Genomic DNA, 26,105 nt, shown 5'->3' on the forward strand with positions numbered 1-26,105 from the left:
GTCAATACAGCAGCCAGATAAACCTTCCTAAAATATAAATCAGCTCATGGAATACTCATGATCCTTCCAAGATTTCCACTCATGATCTTTAGCATAAAATCTAAATTCCTTACCAGGGTCCTATGAGGTCTTCCATGCTTGAGTCCCTGCCTTCTACCAGACTCATCTTGTGCCCTCCTCTTTGCTGGCCATACTCCACCTAGGCTAATCTTTCAGTTCTTCCAGTGCATCAGATGTTGCCCTCCCTCAGAGCCTTAGCAAGTGCTATTTTCTCTCCATGGGATGCTCTTCTACTCTGAGGTGTCAGCTCAAATGTCAAGTTCTCAGATAACTTTTCCCTGACCTAAATTAAAGTCACCTTGTCACATAGTCTCATAGCATCTTAATACCCTCCCTTCTTAGTATTTAGACCATGAAAAGCACACATGGGTATATTTTATTAATATTTTCTGCCAATACTAAAATGTAAGGGCCATGAGGACAAAGATCATATCTGTTTTGCTCACTGCTATATCCCAGCACCTAGACCATGTTTGTCACACAATAGGAACCCAAAACCTTATTTGGTGAATGAGTAAATTAATTAATGAACAAGCAAAAAATTTAAAACTCCTGAGCTCCAATGCTTAATCATATTGTCTTGATATAAAAGGGCCTAAAAAGTACCCCCTTATCCTAACCCACCTCAGCATCTCTCCTGCCATTTCCAATGCTGCTATGAAAGGGTGGGTTGCACTTACAGTTGCAAAACGAATTTTCCAAAATACATGTGTTCATATGTTAATGCCTGCATTTGCAAGCCGTTATATTCAAGTAGGATCAAATGTTGATAATGAATGTTTTCTTTGCCAGCGTTTAGATACATGCCATGTAATTGCAAAAATAACTAGTTAGACTATCGGAAGGCAGTGTACTCCTGAGAGCTGAACAAAATGTTCAAGGGAATTAACCCAAAGATGGTAATTAAACCATGGAATCATCAGCTGGAGAATGGGGCTGACACCTTGTTCTTACTCTGGTACTTTACAAGCACTCACTGGGTTACTAGAACCCAAGACCAAAGGATATTTGGTGGAGAGGAAGAGGCTGATCTATATAAACCCAGGGAAGGTATGAGCTGGCTACTATCCCATGCATATCCCACGACCTCCATCTTTTATCTAGTTTGATTGCTCCTACATCCCAAGGTTGACACAAATAGCCAAATTAAGAGCAAGACCCAGGAGGTAGATCTGCTTGTACGGTGGGCTTAGAAGAGCCCAAAGTATATACCCTTCCTGACTTTCTACCACTAAAATAACTCCTTTGGGCTGTTCTAGATATGTATGCATTTTCATTAGGTTAAGGTCTTGTTCTCTGTGGAGAGTAAGACATAAGCTAACTCTGTGGTTCTCATATGGGGGGCAGGGAGGGAGGAGGGAACAGGTAGTGATGTTGCCCCCAGAGGGTATTTGATGATGTTTTGAAGGCATTTGGGGTTTCACAACTGGAGAGTGATGCTGGTGCTATAGCATCTAATATTAGAGTAGCATCCAGGGCTGCTAAACATTCTACAACACACAGTCTATCACAATAAAGAATTATCCAGCACAAAATATCAATAGTGCACGCCAAGGTTGAGAAATCCTGAACTGACTCATTTGTAAAGATTCATTTATTAGTCCATTAACAACTCATACACAGGGCAGATTCTTGACAAAATGGGAGTTGGGATAGGTATATTTTGATTGGACAGTTGGAAGAGAAAGAAGGAAGAGTAATGTGATAGCAGCACCAGTGATGGATTGAGGAAAAGACTGGAAGCAGGTGACCAGTTATGAGACCACTGTCATAGTCTAAGAGAGAGGGAAATGAGAACCTGGACTAAAGATGAACAGGAAATAGGTACCCCACATGCTGTAGAGGTGGAGTGGATGGAGCATCACTAGAGAATGACACATGGGGATGAGACAGAGAGAGAAGCCAAAGATAACCCTGAAGACTCCAGCTTGGGTGGCTGGAAGAAGAGCAATGCATTAGGCAAAACAGGGACAAGAGAAGCAGATCCATGGGAGGAAGGTGAGAGGAGAGAAAAAAATATGCTGAGTATGTGAATATGACGGCCTAATAATATAAAGTCCTCTAGGTTGGTCTGGTCTATGGGCAGTCAGAAACATGGATCTGGAGCCCAAGAATGTGTCTGAAGCTAGAGGTATCTACTTGGAAGCCATCTATCTGGAGAGGGTGAGTTAAGACCCCTGCTTGGCACATAGCAAGAACTCCATAAGTATTTATTGAATGAAAAAAAATAGTCATTTGGAGTAAGGAGAAAATAGGGTCAAGGATAAAATCTTTGGACACATCTTCATGAAAGGAGTGGAGCAAGAGGGAAGTGAGCAGGCACAGTAAAGGAGGCAGAGCCAGCAGACTTTAGTGCTCTTGAAGCAGAAAGGAGTTTAAAGAGGAAAGATTTGGCCAACAAAATCAAATGCTGCTCAGCAGTCAAAGACATCAGATGATGTCTTTGGATGGAGTTGGGTTTAACAGTGACTAGGTCATCATCAAACTTGAGAGAGCAGGTTCAGTGGAATAATGGGAGCAGAAACTGGGTTGCAGATACAGAAGGCTGCAAGGTCCTCATCATCTCGTCATAAGTGATGATGGTAAAGGAGTTAGGAAGATCGTTTATGGAGATAGCAGGGATCGAGGGCAGGTGGGATCTTTTAGCAAATTTTTAGCCTGACAGGAAGAAGGCAGCATAGAGAGACTAAATGCACAAACTTGAATAGCCAATAGCCATTACATATCTCCTTAGTACATCAGTTGTGTTTTTGAGCTTCCTGTAAAACAAAGTTGAGGTCATGCAGAATTAGAGTTCAGTGTATCATGTGGCACTCAAGAGCCCCAACAGGTACAGTTAGGTTCAGTTTAAGGAAGAGCTCCATTGTCATCAGAGCTACCCTGCAAGGGAAGGGCTACTTGTGAGTAGTTAGCTCCCTTGTCACTAGATGTATTCAGGCAATGGTAACATGACCTCATAGCAGGTGGTTCTTGTACTGAATCAGAAATAGGACTAGGTCATTAGTTTCCTAACTTTTGGACTTCTCATATCAGTAATATTTTAAGGTGTGGTGGGGGAAAGGTGAGTGGAGTATAGGTTGATCTAGAGTTACTGACTTTTACATTTTGCTCTGTAAAGTGTATTAGTTTTCTATGTACAAATAACCACAAACTTGGCGGCTTAAAATAGCACATGTTTATTATCTTCCAGTTCTGTAGGTAGCAGTCTGGTAGGGGGTTCACCCGCCTACAGTCATCAGGGCTGTATTCCTGTCTGGAGGCTCGAAGGGAAAATCCATTTTCTTGCCTTCCCCGACTTCTAGACTCTGCCCACATTCCTTAGCTCACAGTCCCCTCCAACTCCAAAGCTAGCAATAGCTAGTCAAGTCTTTCTCATATAACATCACGCTGATATTGACTTTTTTTTTTTGCCCTGTTCTTCCACATTTAAGGGCTCTTGTGATTACCTTGAGCTACCCAGATAATCCAGGATAATCTCACTATTTTAAGGTCAGCTGATTAGCAAGCTTAATTCCATCTGCAGCCTTAATTCCCCTTCACCATGTAACCTAGTTCACAGATTTGGAGGATTAAGACATGGACATCTTTTGGGAGGACATTATTCAGTCCACCACACACACTAAGTATATATGTATGTATGTGTGTATACACACACGCTTGCACAAACACATACCATTTCTCATTAACATCATCATCATCATTTCAGAAAAGAAAGGAGTACATACAATAATGGAAAACAGAAATGATATAAACAAAAGGATTGTCTGTCCAGAAAAGAACAGTTGTCAACCTTCCTCCAACATACATGCACACAAGCCTATTTCACCAAACCGGAAACTCACCCTGGACCCATGGACTAACACTACAGCTTTAGAAAGCACAACTAGGGGCGCTTGGGTGGCTCAGTTGGTTAAGCATATGCCTTCGGCTCGGTCATGATCCTGGGATGGAGTCCTACAATGGACTCCCCGCTCAGTCTGCTTCTCCTTCTCCATTTGCCTCTCCCCCCATTCGTTCTCTGTCTCTTTCTCTCTCTCTCTCAAATAAATAAACAAAATCTTTAAAAGGGGGGGAAAGCACAACTATATGATCTCTTAAGGTCCCTCGCAGCTCTGTTTCTTTGATCCTCTGAAATACACGGTACTATGGTATTTCCTGGAGAACTTTCTTGTGATATAGTTCTATCAGTTCCTTCAGAGTTATATTTTTCTTCTTCCTGTTTGCTTCAAAAATTATCATTAAGTCAGTAAGAGACTTCAGCTTCCTTTTTCTCCCCTGATTCAAAAGGCTATGAAAAGTGTTCTGTAAATGATATGCAATATTGCTATTCTGATCTTTGGGGTAATCAAGTTGTTTGACATTTTTGTAATGATGCCTTTTGGAATAGGGTGGCGTAATTAGCTGCTACATTGTACATTAACAATACCTGTCCCGACCCTATAGACTTAGGGTCTATAAATAAAAAGCGTGACAGCTGGCTCCAGCCTTGCTTGTCACTAACCACTGAAGGGAACACAGCCGGGAGCTACACTAGAGTCCCCAGGAATCCAGGATATAGTCAGAAATGGCATCTTCAACAAGAATTTGGTGTTTTGCTAGTAGGAAGAGACAGAGACGGCACCGTTAGGAAGCAGAAAACCAAGATATTTCCTACTGGGAAGGCACAGAGGTCCCAAGAAGAGACAGCATTTTAAGCAGCACAAAGGCATTATATAGGGAGGGAAAGAGTTGGAGGGCAATAGTGTATTCTCAAGGCAAATTAGCAGGGTTTCTTTTTTAAACCATTACTTCCCAGGAATTAGAATAGGAAAGAGCACTGAAGAAATGTATAGGGGAAGGGAAAGAGAAAAAAAAAAAAAAGCTATGCTTACCTGGGTGTGTACTCAGTGTGATGTTGCAGGCAGCAGTTTCTGTGCAAAGGCTAACCTGGGGTTAACAGGTAAAGTATGCTAGAAAGACCTGGCAAGAGGCAAGAAACAGACAAAGCACTATTTGGTTCCCAAGTTATATGTTAGGCCCTGTAAATATTTTCCATGTACCATTTCATTTATTCCTTACTTCATGACAGTAACCCAAAGCAATACTTACAACTGAGACATCATATTTTACTCATCTCATTCATTAATATATCTCTCATTAGTATGTAAGTTCCAAGAGGAAAGGACTCTTTTCTCTCCTGTATCTCCCAGTACCTGTAACAATGCCTGGCACATAATAGATGCTCAGTAAATATTTGTTGCATGACTAGCTAGCATTAATTGCTTATCTATTATGTGCCAGGCACTGTTATAGATATCATCCCATGACTGAACTCATTTTAACTTTCACAACCAATGCTAAGACAGGTTAATCTTATTATCTCAATTTTATAGATGAAGAAACTGGGCTGGAGACCCAGAGATATTGAGTAACTTGTCCAATAAGTGATTGCTTGAGTATTTCAACCTATACAGTCTAACTGCAGAACCTGCCTATGCAATCACTGTCCTATACTGAGGCTCAGAAAGGTTAAGTAACTTGCACAAAGCCATGCAGTTTAAGACTGGCAGGGCTGTGATTAAAACCAAGGTCTGACTGTCCCGGAAACTGTTGCCCTTTCTTCTGTGCTTCACTGCTTCAGAAGATTGCCAAGATAATGATTTCTTCCATTATCATTTTTACCAAGGACTCATCTTCTGAGATAAACAAGTGGGTGTGGTTCATTAAGGGTTCAAACAAAGGTAACAGACATCACCCAAGAGAATCATGAGTCCCAAAAGATCACCAATCTGCCACCTAATCTCATTGTTGGTATTTGGGGTTGGAGGGAGGTGAGAGAAGCAGCTGGCAGATGAGTCATGGGAAACCCCTGGTGGAGCTAGGCATGGAGGGCAAGTCACTTTCATGCCAGGCAAATCCTGACCCATGCTGCCCTACATAGCTCCAGAGTAGGGATGGTGTAGAGATGCTGATACAGCTTTCCTAAGAAACTGGTTCATAATTCATCCGTGTGACCTTGTGCAAGACACTTCCTCTCTTTGTGTCACAGTTTCTTTATAATAGGGAGGCACCAGTGGAACTTTGTTGAATCAGAAGAGCTTTCCTTTATCCCTTTTATATATTGGACTTTTCAACATAAAATTTCATTTGGAGAAACGATTCCACATGAAAAACTTTCCTTAAAAAATCACTGAATAAAACAGTCTTTTAGTTCATTCTAACTCATACCTTCTCAGAGTCTTAAAACACCAGACACTGTCCTTTGGGTCAGCACAGCATTCCATTCAGCCTCACTTTCTACAGCCAGGAATGGGCCCAGGAATTTGCTGTGAGAGGCCATTCATAGATCTCCTGTTCCCTGGCTTCTCTCGAAGGTGGTTAACCCTCTCCTAACATGGCAGTTGTCTCTCCCATTGGGCCTTCTTTTTCTTCTTATTTTTTATTTTTATTCCAGTGTAGTTAATATGCAGTGTTACATTAGTTTCAGGTGTACAATACAGTGATTTAACAATTCTATACATTACCCAGTGCTCATCATGATGCAAGTACTCTTTAATCTCCCCCATTGGGCTTTGTACTTATGTTACTTATGCATGTTGAAATAGAGCAAGGGTAACAATGCACAATTACATTTGCAGGGCAGCTGCACCTCTGTTTTATATGAAGGGAATAGAACATTTACTGATTTTCTCTTAACATTCTTTTTGTTGATGTCTACCACCATGTGTCTGCCTGTTGGACCACAGTAGCCTAGTGTTTCCTGAGGATTACTGCTGATCTGTAATAGTTCTAAATCCCTTGCCTGAGCCACAGCTTGGTTCCCTCACACCTGCTCACTCACATTTGTATAAGGTCTTCCTTTGTCTCATTGCTTATCATCATATGTAGGCTGAAGGACTTCACCAGGCACTCCTTACTGGAGTCTGATTTTCACATATTCAATATAATTCCCTTTTCATAAAGTTTTAAAAAGACCAAAAAAAACATTGTATTGCTTAGGTATGTGTGTGTATGTTTGTATGTCTTAAAAGACCAACGTAATGATAAACACAAAATTCAGGATAGTAGTTATGGAGGGAGGGCCAGAGGGATGTCCAAACAGGGGGACAGAATAGAAGGGAAAGACAAAGGTAAAAATAAGCTCTCAGAAATGTTATAGTTTTTGGGTTTATGGGTGTTCACTACCAGTGTTCATAAATAAATAAATGTCATAAGTATGAAAAGTCCATATATGACCTAATAGTGATTAATTCTGTACCCCTGAGGTTCAAAAACAATGATTATAAGAGCAATGCAAGGTTTTTTATTAAACAGAATCTCACTTCCGTAACATACTTTTATTTTGTTTCCTTTCAATGGCAAGGTCTTTTTAAAACTCTAAGTGGATCACAGCTATAAGTTTGCCTCTCTTCAAGTTCATTTCCCTCTCAATTATTGTCCATAATTTAGTCGGATTGGGATTCTCTTGTTGGAAATACATTGCATTTCCCCCACAAGGCTATTTTTGTCTAGGGTTCATGGATCCTCATCTTGGGCTTTGCATGCTAGTTGATATGGATCCAAGAATTACGGACTACCTCCTGAATAATGTTTGCTGAAGGGCCATGATTGCTTGTTGCCAGATAAAATACATGATCCTTAAATTTGAATTTCAGGTCAACAACAAATAATTTTTTAATATATGTATGAACTTGAGGCATACAGAATCCTATATTTTACTTGTTAAACCTTGCCTTATCTCATTTGGGACAATAACTGCTCTTAAGGTCATTATTGGATTTGTGTCCCTGGGAGTATGAGTTTTAGAGTCAGACTCCAGTTCAAATCCTGGCTCCTCCACTCAAGACACAGAATGTTTTTGTCTCAGAATTTTCATCTATTAAATAGAAATAACAGCAATACACCATGAGGTTGCTGGGAATGTTAAATAATGTTTCTATAGTACTTAGCATAATGCCTGGTACATACTAAGCACTCAATGGCTATTGTCATTATTATTGTCAGTTTTATGTGGAACATTATGCGCATCAGCCAAGATCTGAGCTGATACGTAAAACTCTCCATTTATAGGATTAATTTGGGAACTGACTCTCCTTAGTGTCTTTCTTGGTGATAACCAAGGCAAAGTGGCATCCTGCTTCTTCCTTTTTGTTTCTGAATACTTCTTCTGCCTGCTCACCCACCCCATCATGAAGTGCCCCAGATTCATTTCTCTAATTGGTTTTCCTCTTTTAATATAAAGACCTTTTTTATATACCTGTGTTTAGGGGTCACTTAGAATTCCTCAAGTTAGAGGCTATGGTCTTCCTTGATGGAGATACCTGAGTGACTGGTAATCACCTTTGAAATGCTACCCTTAAGCCAATGACTAATGAGTTTGGCTAACAAAGGGGAACAGCCCTGATCAATAACAGGTTTATTTTTTTTTTAATTTTTTTTTATTTATTTATGATAGTCACACACAGAGAGAGAGAGAGAGAGAGAGAGAGAGGCAGAGACACAGGCAGAGGGAGAAACAGGCTCCATGCACCGGGAGCCCGACGCGGGATTCGATCCTTGGTCTCCAGGATCGCTCCCTGGGCCAAAGGCAGGCACTAAACCGCTGCGCCACCCGGGGATCCCCAATAACAGGTTTAAATGGAAAGCTGGGAAAGCAAGATCCCACAGATACTGAGAACTCTCTGTCTCTCACAGTCGGTCAAGAAATGAATTAAATTGGTTTTCCACTTGTCTTCCTCCTACTTTCAATACCTTCCTTCTTTTTGGTGACCAATGCCTTCACTGTTTCTCCTCTCAGGAAAGACTCCAGACCCTTTACATTCTCTTCTCTGACCCACCCTTCCCTCTCAAAACTTGCCTATGTGTTTACACACCCTCCCTGGTGTCTAATTGGATATAGGACATGTTAATTCATCCTTATTTTTAGAGAGAGAGGAGGGGGAAGGAGGGGCCATGGGAGAGGGAGAGAGAGAATCTTAAGCAAGTTCCATGTCCCATGCAGAGCCCACCACAGGGCTCAATCTCATGACCCTGAGATCATGACCTGAGCCGAAATCAAGAGTTGGACACTTAACTCACTGAGCCACCCAGGTGCCCCAGAGATATTAATTCATCTTAACATACTAACAGCTTTCAAAGATTCTATTTAATCCTCCTCCCAAACCACAGAGTTTTTTTCAACACCCTAAGCCTGAAGAAGTAAGCCTAACAGTGGCTCCCTAGCAGATAAGGGAGGCCATGCAGGATTCCTTAAATCACACCACATTATCAGCTGCCTGTTCTATCTGCTTCGCATGAATGGAAGGGAGCAGTAGAGCAGATAATCTAAAGATCATTTCCACTTGGTTTGGGAATGTACCACACAGTGTTGTTGTAGCTGATTTGCTTTGCTAATTATGTTCTACTTAAGCTAATATTGAAATTGGTTCACATTTTTTAAGCTCATGTAGGCCAGAAGAGGGAAAAGGTGGTGGTAAGGCCCACTTTGAAATGAAGGACATAAAAGTTCAATGTGTGAGCTGATAGATCTAAAAGGTAAATGCAAAAGGAGCAAAATAGAACTTTGCCAATTATACCTACCTCATGTGACTCCCTGGGCACTGAAAGGCCAGTCTTTGCAATGGCTTGCCCAGGATCTGAAATCTTCATTAGTAACCTACATTAAGGGTCTTAATCATGATGACATAACTATAGTTAAGGCATTATATAACCTTGGAGGAATAACACATTTCCTATCAGACACCTTAGCAATTTGTCTGACTAAATCATCAGTCCTTATTGTCATCTAGTGGGAAAAGCACCGAAGGGGTGGGACACAAGACAGCTGTACCTTAATGGGAGCATGGGTACATTAAGAGACTGCTGGGCAGCTATGGCAGAAGTACAAGAACCAGGTGCCTTGAGGGTGAGCTGGGAGGGTTGCAGAAAGAGGGTAAGGCAATCTTCACCTTTTTCCTTCCCACATTATCTTAGTTTCTTGCTCATGGTAGACATAGAAAACATGCAACAATATCAAATAAATTCTTCCCTTCCTTATGCTTTTCCTGTTGGGCAATTGGGCTTTCAAGGGCTTCTAGAGGTTTCAGAAATCTTGGTTTTCCTTGGAGGCATATCATTTGGAACCAAAGCCTAACTATCCATTGTCTTTCCAACCCTGCAAGCTGCAGCAAGGGACCATGGGGCTATTGAAATGTATTCCTCTCTTTCTCATTGCAGTCTGCTCCCAGTTCTCAAGAGGGGTGTATGCCATCTTTGGATTCTATGACCAGATGTCAATGAACACTCTGACCTCCTTCTGTGGGGCCCTGCACACATCCTTTGTGACGCCCAGCTTCCCCACTGATGCAGATGTGCAGTTTGTCATCCAGATGCGCCCAGCCTTGAAGGGCGCCATTCTGAGTCTGCTGGGTCACTACAAGTGGGAGAAGTTTGTATACCTCTACGACACAGAAAGAGGTAAGAAGAGGCATCTGCTCTCCTTTATGAATATTCATGTGACAATGATGTTCAACCTCCCTCGACTCATGTTTGTTCCCTTCTCTTTCAATAAATACAATCTAATACTCTTTTAAAGTAGTCTTTAAATTCAAGATGAATTAAAATTAAGACCAAAAAAATCAATGCAATGGTAATTTTAGAATATAATTTTTCAAATTAAATACGTCCTCCCACCCCTGGCCATCGAAATGGGTTTGGGACTCTCCTGGTTGAGTCACTGTTGTTGAAAAAGAACCTTCTCCCCCCAAAATAATTTAGGTGGTCTAAAATGCACGAAGTAAAAGCAGCTTTATCTAAAATAGAGAGAGGCCTCAGCTGGAACATTTTGGAAAATCAGTCATATCAGAGAGTCTAATTATCCCCATTTTAGAGGTTAGAAAACTAAAACCCAAAGCAGAAATGTGCCATTTAAGCACAGAGCTGGGACTGGTGTCAATATCTCCTGCATTTAGCGCTTGTCCTAACAGAGCACATTAAGGCTTCAGCTTACAGGACCTCAACAATCATCTGATGGAAATAATAAGTGGAGAGTATCTAAACTGGTCTTTGGGAATGGATGTTTTTTCTAATATTGAGGTAATATATTGAGGACACATTCTGTTGAAACAGTCTCAGAAATTAAGAGTCTGATCTTAAATAGTATACAGTGAGGTATATCTGTTAACTATGTAACACGTTATAATTCAGCCAGACTCTTCGAAAATCCAGTTATCTTTGAGGGGTTTCCCAGTAAAACCAAGGGATCCCACCTCTGTAAGATCCCCCCCCCAAAATAAAACAATGTTACTTTATCATTTGTTTGCCTGCAACTCTGGCTATAGGCTGGGGATGGTTCTTTCTGATTCAGAGAAGGAATGAGCAGATAGAAGGCCTGTCTGCCTGAGTGGTACCTGGAGAGGAGGTCTTTTCTAGGTAACTTAACTTGAAGGACCATTTTGTTTTTGGAAACACAGAGAACTCCCTGTATTTGCCTATGGTACTTACTTCTAAAATATCAGATTTCATGAATCTGAAGCAAGAGATCCAAGTTCTACTTTAAGCTCTGCCATTAATGAGATCTCTGACCTTGAAGCTCTCTTGGCCTTGTCCCCTTCCCTAAAGTACTCTTTAGGGAAGAGTACTTTTCATGTCACATTCTGTGATTTTTTGAGATACTATACCAGACACAGGACATTTTGTATCTTGTTACTAACCCTAACTTATATATTATCAGTTAATTAGTCAAGCAATTCTATAAGTTGTTACCAACCCCGAATGGTGTGTTCCAGTCTTGTGATAGATGCTCACATAATACAGTTCTAATCGTGGTGGACAGAAAAGGACATACATGAAACAATTCATGAACAATGTGGAACACTATCAAATTGAATACTACGCTATAGACTGTGGTCGCTCTAAGAATTATGAAAAGGTAGCATCCCAAGAAAGTGGAGTTTTCAGAGAAGGCTGGCTAGAGGATCTAGGCTTTAAAGGATATGGAAATTGTGGATTGCAAGAGAATAGGAAGGTGTGGTTTGGAAAAAGGGAAAAGAGATGAAGCAAGGGCAGAATCAGGAAGGAGTGCTATGCATTTGCACAGAGCCTTGCCTGATGAGGGTACCAAAATAGCTTCAATATTCTAATTCACAATTTGCTAAATTCTAATGCATTTCACTTCTTTCAAACACTGAGGATGAATTAGCCTATTTCCTTTTACTGTATAGGGTGTTCTCTAGTGAGTAACAATCTAAATTTCAAAAAGGAAGTTTGTAAATCAGGCAGCTTCTCTCTTGAAATCTTTTGTAAACTAAATATCAGTTTTGCTAATACCATGACCTCTCATTTATTTAAAAGCAGAAGATACAATTCATGTGTTTTCTCCTCATCTCCCATGACCCTTCTTTGCCCACGAGCTGTGAAGTGGAGAAAGGAAGCAAAAGTCCATCCAGGTCTATTCCCTATCCCTGCCTATTTTCTCAGATCATTTCACTAAATAGTTTGGACAATTCTGTGGTTTGGAGCCGAAAGAAACCTTTCTTAATTGTGTGTATTCATATTTTTCCCCTATAGCCATTTAGCTGGTGGAGCTGATCAGATCAGCTTAAATACTTTCTATGAACTTTTACACTAACTCCCTTCTTGGAAAGCCTTCTTAAAACACTGAATCATGACCCTGTTCCAGTATTTTCAATGGCTTTAATTGCCCACATGGCGGGGGGGGGGGTGGTGGCGGGGAGTAGTCTATTCTTTAAGACTCAACATAATTATGCCTCAACCAACTATCAAACCTATTATCCCTATGTTACCTGATGAAAACCTTCTACTGCAGGCAGCTCCCATTTTCCACTGTTGCCCAAATGTACCAGAACTACGTTTGGTCTCAGCTACTTGATCTCTACTACCTAGAATTCTCCCCTTCATCTTGATTATGAAAATCCTGCCAATGCTTCCATTTTTTAAAACCCACCTCAAACTCTACTTCTCTAAGAGAGCCTTCCCTGGCTACTCCAGCTCATATTCATTCATTCATTCATTCAATTGGTGCTAGGATTACAATGGTGAACAAGATAGACTTAATTTCTACACCTATCCTAATGTATAGGAACTAGTTTTAAAGATTCTCAGTGACAGCCTCATTGAGAAGGGGCATTTAAACTGAGAGCTAAAGGATTAGAAGGAGACAACCGTGTGAAGAGTAGAGGGAAAGAGTTTCTGCAGTGGAAATATCAAGTGCAAAGGCCCTGTGACAGGGAAGAATTTGACATGTTTGAGGAACTGAAAGAAGACAAGTGTGGGTAAAGGGGAGTGAGGAGGTTGAGAGTGACCTGAGATGAGACTACAGAGGTAGACAGGAGACAGAGCATAGCCATGGAGAATGGACAGGAGCCATGGTAAGGAGTATGAATTTTATTCTAACTTCAATGGGAAGTCTTTGGAGGATTCTGAACTGAGGAGTCACGTGATCTAAGTTTCTATAGAGAGTGGAATGTGGTACAAGCGCAAAAGAAGGGAAACCAATTAAAAGGCCACCATGATTATCTAGGTAAGAAATGATGGCAGCTTAGACTAGGCTGGAGATAGAGAAAATGGGTGGAGCTGAAATACATTTTGGACACAGAATCAACAGAACTTGAGGACAGATTGACGGTGAGGGAGGAATGTGAGGGAGAGGAAGGCTTTGTGGATGACTGCTAGGCTTTTGGCCTGAGAGATTGGATAAAATACTGTTTACTGAGTTGACTGGGCAGGAAAAGAATGAGAGATCCTGCCCACCTCTGAAGACCCACAGAACCCTTTTGTCCATGCCATTCAGTTGGCACTTAACATTAAGTGTTCGCCATTGTTATTTCAGTGCATCTGCTCTATACCTTCCTAAGCCCCTCTCTCCAGTGTGATAACAAACAATTGGTTAGCCCCTAGATTCAGACGTTGTGCCTACTCTGTTAAATAGCACAGGACTGGGGACATATTTAGTATTTTCCCAACACCATTACTGATTAAAGAGTAAGCCCATGTCCATTTTTTTGTTGTTGGACTGAAAGAGACAAAGGAAGGAAGGAAGGAAGGAAGCAAGCAAGCAAGCAAGAAAGGAGGGTGGGAAGGGAGAGATTGAGGGTAGGAAATGAAGGAAGAAAGAACATGTGAAAGGAAGAAAGCAGGAGAGAGAGAGAACCCAGTTTATTTTATTATTATTATTTATTTATTTATTTTTTATTGGTGTTCAGTTTGCCAACATATAGAATAACACCCAGTGCTCATCTCATCAAGTGCCCCCCTCAGTGCCCGTCACCCAGTCACCCCCACCCCCCGCCCACCTCCCTTTCTACCACCCCTTGTTCGTTTCCCAGAGTTAGGAGTCTCTCATGTTCTGTCTCCCTTTCTGATATTTCCCACTCAATTTGAGAACCCAGTTTATAAATCAAACCATGAGGTACAGTTCTTTAAAATATTCAATAAAGTACCTATTGTGTATTTCCTCGTTTTCTACAATAACCATCAATTGCTTTTGTAATAAAAATAATGGGGGAAAATTACAACTGTGAAATCAAATTTTAGAATACTTTAAATTACATAAGAGAGAAATGGAAGACAGACAGAAGGGAGCACCTATAATTACATTCAAATAAGCTAAATATATAAATGATGTGACTCTACTGTATAAGGGCAGGGGTAAGTGAGAAGCTGAGAAATGGATTACACAGTTGAGGTCATTTAAAAGATTTGTGGCGCAATCAGGGTAACATTGCCTCTGAAATGATGAAACAGCAAATGGATTTCAAGGCTTTGTTAGCTACACGTGGATTTCTATCTGCCGAGAAAGGTCTGGTTTTGTGTTTGCAGTCAACACTTTGCTTTGTTACCAAAATACCATGTTGTTTCATTAATACAAAGTTGAAAATTCTGCTCTTGGTGCTATATACAGAGAAATTCAGTTCTTAGAAAAATCATGAGGTTGACTAAGTGAGATATCTGCGCTTCTGTGCCTTCTCCTCTTTACTGACACCCCTTTTTTATTTACCCAGGGCTCCTTCTATGTTACTTCTCTACACCTGCCCTCCCTGGAGGGAGCAAAGCCTTGATCTCTCTGTCCCAACCCGCCTCTACACCTCCACAGAAGCTTTCCTGTCCCACATTTCATTTCCACTGATTAATAGACTTTCTCTGCAAGTGACAACAGTTCAGCTGACCAATGTACTCACACTAATTTCTCTATAGCTGTTAATGATGTGATGTGTTAGTCCATCCAGGGAAAAAAATTTCTATTCAGGTAAGGGCCCTTCTGTGACGTAGAACCCTAGTCCAGAGCGTGGCTCTCTGATTCTGGGATCTTAGGCACCACAAGTCCAGTTGGGGAGGTCTCTTGCCCACACCGCTTCCTATACAGAAAGTCCTAAAGCCATGCCAGGGAGGTGGCCACCTCTTCCAGCTTTCTGTTAGACTTGTCTCTTGGGTATAAGTGACCTAGTTCTCTGTGGTGCTAACATTTCCCCCAGAACAGCAACATACTTGAGAACTGCAGCCAGACTCTCTCGTGCCCCTGACAACTCTCCTTGCCTTCAATGGGCACAGCCCACAGAGATGAAAGGTTCTGGCCCAGGCTGCGGCTCTCAGCTTAGATAATGAGATAATAGTTCTAAGTGCCCTTTGAGGCAACTAGTCCCTACCTTCTTGCCAGTGTTCAATAAACTCCTGCTGTTTCCCATTCTCAACCCGAAACTCCCTACTCAGTTCCCAAGTAACTCTCTGGAAATCAACAGCCTTCTAAAAGACCTTTCTATTTGCTCTAGAAAGTTGTGGCAGAAACATGGGCAGTGGCAACAGGTAGTCCATCAGTCACCAAGTAATTATTGGGCATTTTCTAGTGCTAGCTTGCACCAGGCTACCGGCAGTATTTAAGAGAGGCAGAACTAGGTCCTGGCTTTGAAGAGTTCACACTCCTATTGCTGAAACAGTGATTTATATCAGAGGCCTGGAAAAAATTAATTTTTAACCCAACTGTTCCCTCATCCAATAATGACATGTGCACTCATTAGAGCAGACAGCTTGTGAAGATTAAAATTGTTGCCAGATAGTGAGGAAGATGGGAAAACGTTGAAAGAGCTTGAGGGTTTAAGAGGTAAAGAGATTCCCCTCAGACAAGGAGAAAAGAGCCTTTCCTCAGAGGAGTGTTTTCAGATTGACTGGATTCAATTCCACACACCTTCCTGCATATTGTCATTTACCACCTACTTATGCAACCTGGCTTTGTCTCTCTCATTCAGTTCTACTTTCCCAAATAAAGCACAGAATCTCTGTCTCCCATCTCTCTCTGTTTCTGTCTCTGTTTCTGTCTCTTGCTCTCCCTCCCTCCCTCCTTCCTGCTTCCCTCTCCCTTTTTACACACACACACATCCCAGTACCAATCAGTGGCACAAATCAATATATCCGTATTATTGGCACCATTTTATCATAAGATAAAGCTGTTTGGTAAGAGCAGCTGCCATTTCTTATAAGCACTTAGTATGCTCTAGGCCCTGAATTTCTAGATCACCCCATTGAATCCATATGGCATTCCCACATCTTTTGACCGAAGAAACCGAGGCACAAAAAGGCTAAAAGTAGTGAAACCAGGATGTCAACCCAGGTCTGCCACATTCACAGTCCATGCATGCCGTTCGCTGGACTAACCTACTGCCTCCCATACTTCTAACATTTGAAATCTTCTACTACCTCTTCCCTTAGTCCTTCCTTTAGCCGTTCTCAAAGGACCTGGTACCTAGACCCTCCCTGTCCTAGGGGGTCTTCCTATGGATGTACTTTGTCCAGGGGTTGATATCCTCTATTAAAACCTGGTGTCCACAAATGAACACAAGAAATCGTGGTCCCAGAGTTCCAGGAATCCGGATAGGCAGCAGATCAAAAATCCTGGCTAAGAGGGAAATGAGTAGCAAAAGTAGCTAATACAGTCAGACACATGGGGGTTGCCTATGGTGCAAACTCATGGAGTGCTGTGGTGGGGACCTGGTTCTGAGGTGAAGTGAACTCAGAGATTCCTCTCTGGGGCAGAAACAGTTCCCAGTGCAGAGAGAGCTCTGAGCGTGCAGGTGTTCATCACTAAGGCGGCATTTTTGCTTGGAGAAAAAGAAAGCAAGGAGAGGCGGAAGATAGGTTCTACCATGGTTACTTGGCAGGAACCTGGAAAAAAAAGTAGCAGGTACCTTGATTTAAAAAAAAAAAAAAAGAAAGAAAGAAAGAAAAAGGACAGACTATCGTGGATTTTTTTTTCTCCTCCACTTTAAGAACTGAGTAAAGGATGTGCGAAGGTAACAGATGGCTCCAATTCTAGTCATGTCCATTTGCCTTCTGGGAAAAGCAAAGCCAAGAGAGTTTTTATTGAAATTCAAGCTACTTTTTACATCTGAATAAATTAGGAAGGCCCAGAGAATACATTATGCTGTGAGAGACAGATACTAAATTCCCCTGTTTGAGCGGCAATAATCGGGGTTGACAGTACCTGAGACATTTGGTAGCTTCTACGGCCTGCCTAATCTATTGTGATGAGTCCTCAACTATGAGAGCATCTTGAGAGCCTGTGCAATAATAACAGTGAATGACTATTTGGACTCGGTTGTGAATAAAAGACCGCACATATGTCTGTAATGAGAATTTCATTGAAAATGAAAATACCGAAGCTGTCATATTTTTTAATACTTCGATTTGCACATCCTTGACTGCTTTGGGGCATAAAAAGAGAAAGTGCAGAGCAATTTGTTGTCAGCTCTTGAAATAAATTATCATTTAAACACTTCCTCTCCACAAAGGTTATTAGCTTAGTAGCTTGTTCCTGGGGTTGGACCATCAGTAGGGGAAAAAAAAAACGCAAGACATTAAACTACCCTTTCAAAAGCTGAATATTAGTTACTGTGGAAATTGTTCTCTCAGTGGCTTAACATATTTTGCTGTAGCTCTCCAGTGCTACAGATTAGACTGCAGTGACTATTAATAAATACTGTCATATTTTACAGCTGTCACGCAAAGCTGAAAAAAGGCTTCGCTGTGATTAGATCCTGTTTACTGTAATATTTCCAGCTCAGCCTCAGAAAGGCAGTTTTCCTATAAAGGTATTTTCCATAAGTAGAATATTTCTCCAACAGACAACATGACTAATTTTAATGTATCATTAACTCCTTGGTGGCAGTGAATTTGTGGTTAAACTGACTTCACAGCGAGAGAGCCATTCCTCTCCAGAGACACAGTAAGCTAAAATGTCGAATTTTCTCTCTTGGGCTGTCCTTCATATTCAGAGATGGTGTGACCATCAGGAGATGTGCTTCGAGTCGTCACCCTCCCCCACACAGACAGAAGGACAAATTTGCACTGGTTTATCTACCTTCTTTTGCCCTGTCCCTCTTGTGACCAATTGCATTGTTTGTAAGACAGCTGGTCAGGATTTAGGGCAGGAATGACACTTCAGTGGGCTAGCTAGAAATTCTGCTTCCTGAGCTAAAATGCCATCATAAGAGCAAAAGAAATAAATCTCTAGCCCCCCTACCATGCATTAGCTGTTTGGAATGGTATTCACATCTCTGAAAAAAAGGAGGTGACAGCTGGCAGGGTTGCTTTTGCTCTGACCTTCCATTGCTTTTCATCGAGCTCCTTGAGGAATTAACCCTCACTAAGCTGAATATCTAGTTTTCAATGAATGAGTGGTCCTGATACTATTAAGGGTTGAGCCTGAAGGGTCCTTGAGAAGGCTCTTCTAAATGTTCCTTGCGGGAAGCGACAGACTGTGGTGTAGACCTACAACCGTGGCTTTAAGATTCGTCCCCAGGAGCCCCTTTAGGAAACAATTAAAGCCAGGGCAGGAATGCTGTGAAGTTAAAAGAATACATGTACTGTCTTTAGCACTAAGCTGGACACAGTAATACGCTCAATAAATTTTACCTTTTACTATTATCATTATAGACCAGTGGTCCTCAGTGGGGAGGGAATGTGATTTGACCCCCCACACACACAGGGACATTTGGCAATGTCTGGAGACATTATCAGTAGTGAGGAGAGGCCAGGAATGCTACTAAACATCCTGCAGCACACAGGACAGTATCCACCTCCAAAAGAATTATCTGGAACAAGGTAGCATCAGGGTCAAAGGACAGATGGTTGCAGGAACTCCTCAAGGGGTTGTCAGTGAACCAATCTAGCATCTACTGAGTATCTCCTACTGTGCCTAGGTTAGTGTTAAGATAGGATAGGTTCAATAGGAGGTAAAGCCTTTGGCTTTGAAGAGCTTCTATTATGGTCAGCAAGACAGGATAAGATTAATGCACATGACATAAAGATAAGTATAAAACAACATAAGGCAAGAGCTAGATTGTGTAGTACAGATTTGAAGTATCGTGGGAATCCAAATTAGAGACAGTTTGCAATAGGCAAGCTGACCCATTAGGGAAAGCTCAACAGAAGAAGTTAGACATTTTTCTAAGCTCACCACCCAACTAGCAATGACATTGCCTTGATTGCTAAGGCCAAGTTGGTATCTAGAACCAAAACAACATAGCATTCCCATCAAGGCTCCCAAATGTCAGAGCTCAGGGCAAGAAACACAATTAAAGGAAAAACCAAAAAAAGGAACAATGTTCCTTTTACTAAATGGAAAGCAATTACAGAGCTGTTGAAAATAGGCAGTAAACAAAAGGAGGGAGGAAAATACTGGCAAAATTCCATGTCCCCCCCCCCCAACTAATCCTGTAGCAAAAGTGCAATTTGCAACAAAATCAACATTGCTTTCTCCCTCTCTCTTGTAGTCAAACACACTGTTTGGCATCAGCACTAGCACACATGATGCCTTAGCAGAAAAGTGGACGGAAGCAAGGAAGACAGGATGAGTGGGAGGTTAAGGTGGAGCACAGCTCACTTCACCCTGCCCTCCCCTCTCCCCTCTTGCCCCCTTCCCCAGTCTCTATGGAGTACCTTCAGTCGGGGAAAGTGCCGGCACTAACAGAGAGTACATCCCTCCCCATCTTCCTGGATTCTTTCCCATCAGTAAGTTGCCAGTGTCGGCTGCTATCCTGCTTTGTCTACTCCACAAATGATCTGATTAATTCTCTGGTGCTAACTGCCTCAGCGGGCCTTCTCGGCAGTAGAACAGAGGCTAATTAAGATCATGTCAGGCGAGGAGGCTGACAGGTTATATTCCTGGCCACACAGAACTTTTAGAGGGCGCTTCAACTCCACCGCAGGCAGACAGTGCTTGGCCAGGCACCTGACTCCATCGTAGGCTTCGCATTTATTTCCACCAGTTCCTGCATCAACAGGCCTCTGTTTTGTCCAGGATGCACTCCTTCTTCTTGTGATAATGAGCTGCCACTGTATTTGCTTTCAGTTGCATTACTTTAGCTTCCTTTCATTTGAATTTTTTTTCATTTGAATTTTTAATATGCTTGTAAACAAAGATAATAATTAATAGTGGGAAAAAATTAATAGTGGGGTCATTTTCCCTCCTAAATCATGTGTGTAAGTGTGTGTGTGTCTGTGTGTGTGTGTGTGAGAGAGAGAGAGAGACAGACAGACAGACAGACAGACAGACTGTGTGTGCGTGTCTTACCAGCACATAGCCCATAGAGGTGAGTTTAGGACAAGTAAAGGAAGCCCTACTTCTCACAGCAGGTAGAAAATGGAGGAAACATATGGAACTCATTACACCAAGTGGTAGATTAGACTGAAAATAAAAATAGCTTTTCCCTCCCCCCAATAAAAGCTTAGGTGAATTCATGGATGACAGACTCATAGTGAGTTATTAAGGGAAAGAGATGTTTGAAGATTTCTCGAAACTGAGGTCACCACAAACCGCACAATAGATTTAAGGGGTCATATTTGCTTTCTCGTAGGCAACTGGTCACACAGGGTGCTGGCATTCTGTGACCTGGGTTTTTTAAAGATAATCTCAAGAGTCTGCTATGCATCTGGGAGGTGGAGAGGAATACTGAGAAATAGGGAAATGTTCTTCAGGACCACCGTGTCTACTCTTCTAGAATCAGAGCCTCCAACCGCACAGCAAGAAAAATACACTATTGTAGGAGGTGACTGGCCCAGCTATAAGGATGTTGAAGAAAACCAGTTCCATGCCCAACTGTGCCACTAAGTAGCATGTGTGATCCTGGGCAAGTCACAGAGCCTTTCTGGTCCTCAGATCCCATACCTGCAAGAACAAGGGGAGTGGACTCAATCATACTTCAACCAACAATTTCTGGGTGCAGCAGTTGTGTGGCAAGGGCATTACTAGGGTTATAGAAGTGAATGGAACAGAGTGCCTATCCTTAAGCAGCTCACAGTTTCGAAGGGGAGCAAGGGTGTGTAAATAAGTAAGTAGAATCTACAGTGATTCTTTCAGGTTCTAAAATTCTGTGGGCTATCATAGCACTTCCATTTCTTTCTCTTTTTTCCCCCATAATGAAACCAGAACTCCTTTTCAAATGGCCACTCTTAGGGAGGGTTACAGAGACTCAAATATTCACTCACATCAGCTTTGAAAGTTAGCCAGACAACCTCAGAACACTCAGAGATCCTTCTTGCTCACCCCTTAGTGCCCAGTGCTTAACCTTTCCTGGATCCTGCTAGGCAGAGGAATAAAGGAAACAAGGCCAAGCTGGTAGATTAGGATGTCCAGTAGCTCTTAAAACCCTTCATGGTAGATCTCACAGGTTTTCTTCTAATGAGATGTGCTGGAATTTTCAACAGTCCCGTCCTCCCCCTACCTAAGGTCTTTACTACCAGCACCCTTCAAATTTTTTTTTAATTTTTATTTATTTATGATAGTCACAGAGAGAGAGAGAGAGAGGCAGAGACATAGGCAGAGGGAGAAGCAGGCTCCATGCACCGGGAGCCCGACGTGGGATTCGATCCCGGGTCTCCAGGATCGCGCCCCACCAAAGGCAGGCGCTAAACCGCTGCGCCACCCAGGGTTCCCACCCTTCAAATTTTTAAGCCATAGCCCCACACAGCCCTTTCTAGTCTCAAGGCTTCTGTGAAATCAATGCATTTCTACCAAAAATTTCTAGGATAATAATGCAGCTTTGTTTCTTGACTATATCCAAATTCTGCAAAAATTCAGAATGCTTCATGAGGCAAAACAGTTACACGGGCTTTCCAAAGGGTCTCTCCAAGTCTAGATCTGTATATCTCATCTCCCTCTAAAACCTTTCTCTTGATGCCCCACTGGGACCTCAAACTCAACATGCTGAATTCTCTGAATTTATCATCTTCCTAGAAAATTCTTTCCTCCATCTGTGTTCCCAGGCCCCATGAGTGCCACTGCCTGGCAACCCAAAGCAAAAACTTCATCCTTGAATCTTCCCTCTTCATCATTCCTCACACTCATCACCAAGACCCTCTTCTGCATTCCCTCCACCACTGACTCAAGTGCAGCCTGCCATCACCTCCTGCACTTAATAGAGCTCTTCATCTTACCCCTTTCAGGGCCACCAGGCAGCAATCTTCCTTTCACATCTCTCACTTGCCTAAAAGCTTTCAGTGGTGTCCCATGACTCCTAGCATGGCGTCCTAACTTCTTAGCAGGGCACAGAAGGCCCTACTTGATGCAACTCCAACCTGTTTTCCTAGCCTCGTCTCCTCCCATTTCTTACCCACTAGGCCTCTGTACTCTAGCCATCTGGAACTATACTAGTTTCAATATGCCATATGTGTAGTACCTTTATGTTTTTGCTCCATGCCTTTGCATATACTGTTCTGACGTTCTGGCGCTCAGCTCCCTCACCCTGCTCCCCTCACCTTCACACATACATACACACAAGCACACACTATCTGCTAAATGACATGTCCTTCAAAACTCTGTTCAAATATTCACTTCCCCAGGCCTACGTGTACAAGGCTGCCTGCCCTGTGTCCTCATAATACTTTGTATATGCCTCTAGTATAGATCTGATCCTACTATAGTAGTATTATCTGTTTATGCTCTTTCTATAGTAGTATTATGTGTTTATGCTTTTATCTTCAAGAGACTGTAAACTTATTGAAGATTGTTGTCTTACTCATCTCTGCCAGCACTGTGCTAAGTGCTGAGTATAATACAATGCCTGGATGGTTATTATTATTTGTAAATTGAACAAATGAATGAGTGAATAACAGAACCTTCATTTAAAACAAAATGGGATATTTGAAGGGCCTAGAGGAGGTGGTAAAAAAGAAGGACTTGGGTGGGTTGTATCCTCAGGTCATACATTAGATGTTGCCCCCCCTACCTCTTATACACTGGGCTAGTCCTCACTTTGAGTCCTTCTGTGACCCAACCCCTTCACCAAAGATATCACTTTCCTTTTAAAAAAAATTAACAAAAAAGATATCACCTTCCTGGTCCAATCAACTTGGAAGCAGAATGAACATTTTAGTGCTGGGAACATTCATTGTAGGTCTTTGGCTAAAGGACACCCCTCCAATATGGTAGATGGTCCCTAAGTCTCAGCCAATACAGAGTCATTAACGTTTGAGGAATTTCAAGAGCCAGTGTATAGGTCCTGTACTATTTTATACCAACCAATGGCATTTAGAGATCCACATGAATTCTCTAAAGATAAGAGGAACATGATATTAATTTCTACAGCTGCCAATGAAAAAGTAAATAAAGCAAATTATTTCAACATGTCTATGTAGACGATGTGACAAGGATGAGAGGCAACCTGAGAGCAAATGCAGTCAGTTCTCAGTTATCCATACAAGATGAAGTGAAACAGGCACAGATAAGCCAAAGGGCATTTCTGTGGGCATGAAAAAATGCCATTTTATAACAGAATTTCCTTCTTGTTTCTATACTACTTAGGCTTAGCTGAACATGGAAATAAAGGGAGGTACTCTAGGGGAAGGGAACTTTAAAGATGTCCTTTCAATTATAAATTCTCCCAAAGACAGGAAGCACCCTTTGGAAGAATTACCAGGAATAGGATATAAAATAGTTGTATGGAGAAATAGAAGTAGATAAGGGGGACAGAGAAGGAAACAGAGGAAGGGCCCTGAATCTGGGGAGAAAAGACATGATGTCGAGGCCCCCAAAACAAACTTTGCTGATCTTAAAATGACCAGCCCCACTCCTGAAACCATAATGACTGACAGACATAAATCAGGAACAAAGACAATTGACAGTAAACATTGAAAGCCTGGTAATTTTTGCTAAAGAGGTTTGAAAGTAAGTATTTATATTGCTTAAGAAATTCAAAAGAATTGCATCAGCTCTAAAGTTTCCAGGTTTCAACAAGCAAACTACAGAATTATTATACAGAAGCATTGTATACCTCGGAGAGGCTGAGAAAAAGCCTCTAAAGATTAGTTGGGTCTCTTCTTCTTTTGGGAAGCTCTTGGTAGAGGTGTATTCCTCCTGGAAATCCTGGAGAAGAAATAAATGGTTTCCATTTGGCATACTACATACAGCAGAAAGCTATACAATATTTGCTAAAACTAGCCCTGGTCTTTCTTTTTTGACTCTTTTCAATAATATAAGTCTATTATAGCTTGTCAATAAGATGGTAACTTTCAAGAGGAAGCACTAAGGCTTATCTAAGTGATTTTTTTTATCCCACCACTTTTATCTAACAGTGCTGGATAGCAGCATTAAAACTTAGATGTCAAGCTGGAGAGGTCTTTAAAGTTCCTAAGTCTGAGGTTTCAGGTTCTGAAAAATGGATTGGCCCCATATTTTGTCGAGTCGGTAAGTCTCCTAATCTGTAATTCTACTTAAAATGCGGGATTCCAAAAATCTAAAGGCTAGCCACAGATTTATCATATTAAGCCTTTTCTACTCTGTCTCAATGCTTTTATCTACATAATGGCAGTAATATACTTTGCACCCTATCTTGCAAGAATAAAGAGGAATGGCATAATGACGTAAGCTAAAATCAAATGCATGACTGCGCAATTGCCTACAGCTCAAAGAACTCTGTAGATAAGTGGTTAAGATGCAAGACAGGCTCATCATCTGCGCCCACAGAGTTACAGAGCTATCCACCAGGTTTTACCCAACAGAATTGAAAGAGCACACACTTTTCCACACTCTTCATATACTCACCCACCCGGAGGATCCAGCCAGTTCTATCCATTCTCTGCATCAATTAGCAAGTCAACAAGCCACCACATTAAATGGGGATAGTCCACAAATGCTCATCAGACCAGGGCCATACCATGGCTAGCAGCAACGGCCACGGGCTCTAGGCTCGGGGTTGCATGTCCGTTTCCTCACCTTTAGAGTGAGAGAACACTTATACCTAATTCATAAGATTGTTGTGCAGATTACATCTAGGATAGGCTCCTCCACCAGTTCCTGGCACCTAGTTAACATTCTGTCAGTGTCAACCATCATTATTAGGCTCTTACTGGGGTCACAGGGAAGGGGAAGGACTGAGACACAGAATGAGAATCCTAGGCTGCCCTATCTGGTCTCTTCCGCACTTTTGGGGTGACCCTGCTCACCTCTCTGGTGTGCTAATTTTGGTTCTCCTCCATCAGAATCAGAACCCGTTCCTGGGAAAGGAGCGAGGAAGTTTATTTACATGACACGGGGGCAGAAGTGACTGATGTACACAGCCTCACGCAGACCTCTTGTGTTTTTGGCAAGTGCAGAAAGCCTCAGGCCACAGGAAGGAAGCCTTGCCTCTGGAATTGCAATACTGGTGATGGAGGAGGAGGATCATTGGCTTCCTGCAATCCTAACTTCATAGGCAGCCCTCTGTCCCACATATTGCCAAGGCTAGACCCATTGCTGAAGAGAAGGGAAGGAGTGGAAGAGCTGGACCAGCACATTTTAGTGGTTTTACTGGGCACATGTTCTGGAGAATAATAAAACAGAAAACAGCATTCTCTTCATTCACAAGCAAATAGAAATGCCTAAAGGCAACTTAAGCTAAACAGACAGCCTCTTTGGACAGTCCTGAAGCTAGTGGCTCCACCAAAAACATATCTATATTTTCATTTTTTGATAAGCTGACAGAAAGTGGAGCATATGTCTTTTCTGACATTTTAGGCTCTCTTGGATTCATAGTATGTATACAGAGTCCTAGAATCCTGAAGCAAAGCTCAGTTTATGGTCTTACATTAGTTTGGCTAAAAGC

At 41.9% G+C, this 26,105-nt stretch overlaps 1 protein-coding gene across 8 annotated transcripts in view; it reads left to right on the top strand.

The window, feature by feature from the left end:
- GRIA3 (glutamate ionotropic receptor AMPA type subunit 3) overlaps nucleotides 1-26,105 on the top strand; it is a 282,153-nt gene that overhangs the window by 60,303 nt on the left and 195,745 nt on the right. For all 8 annotated transcript variants that reach the window (XR_007409376.1, XM_025431120.3, XM_025431121.3 and 5 more), the window contains one exon: nucleotides 10,255-10,494. Coding sequence is in view for 7 of the 8 variants with exons in the window: in XM_025431120.3 (XP_025286905.1) it covers nucleotides 10,255-10,494 (240 nt within the window). In the remaining variant the exon portion in view is untranslated. The remainder of the gene's footprint in view (nucleotides 1-10,254; nucleotides 10,495-26,105) is intronic.

The sequence above is a fragment of the Canis lupus genome, chromosome X (assembly GCF_003254725.2).
Source record: "Canis lupus dingo isolate Sandy chromosome X, ASM325472v2, whole genome shotgun sequence".
NCBI lineage: Eukaryota > Metazoa > Chordata > Mammalia > Carnivora > Canidae > Canis > Canis lupus.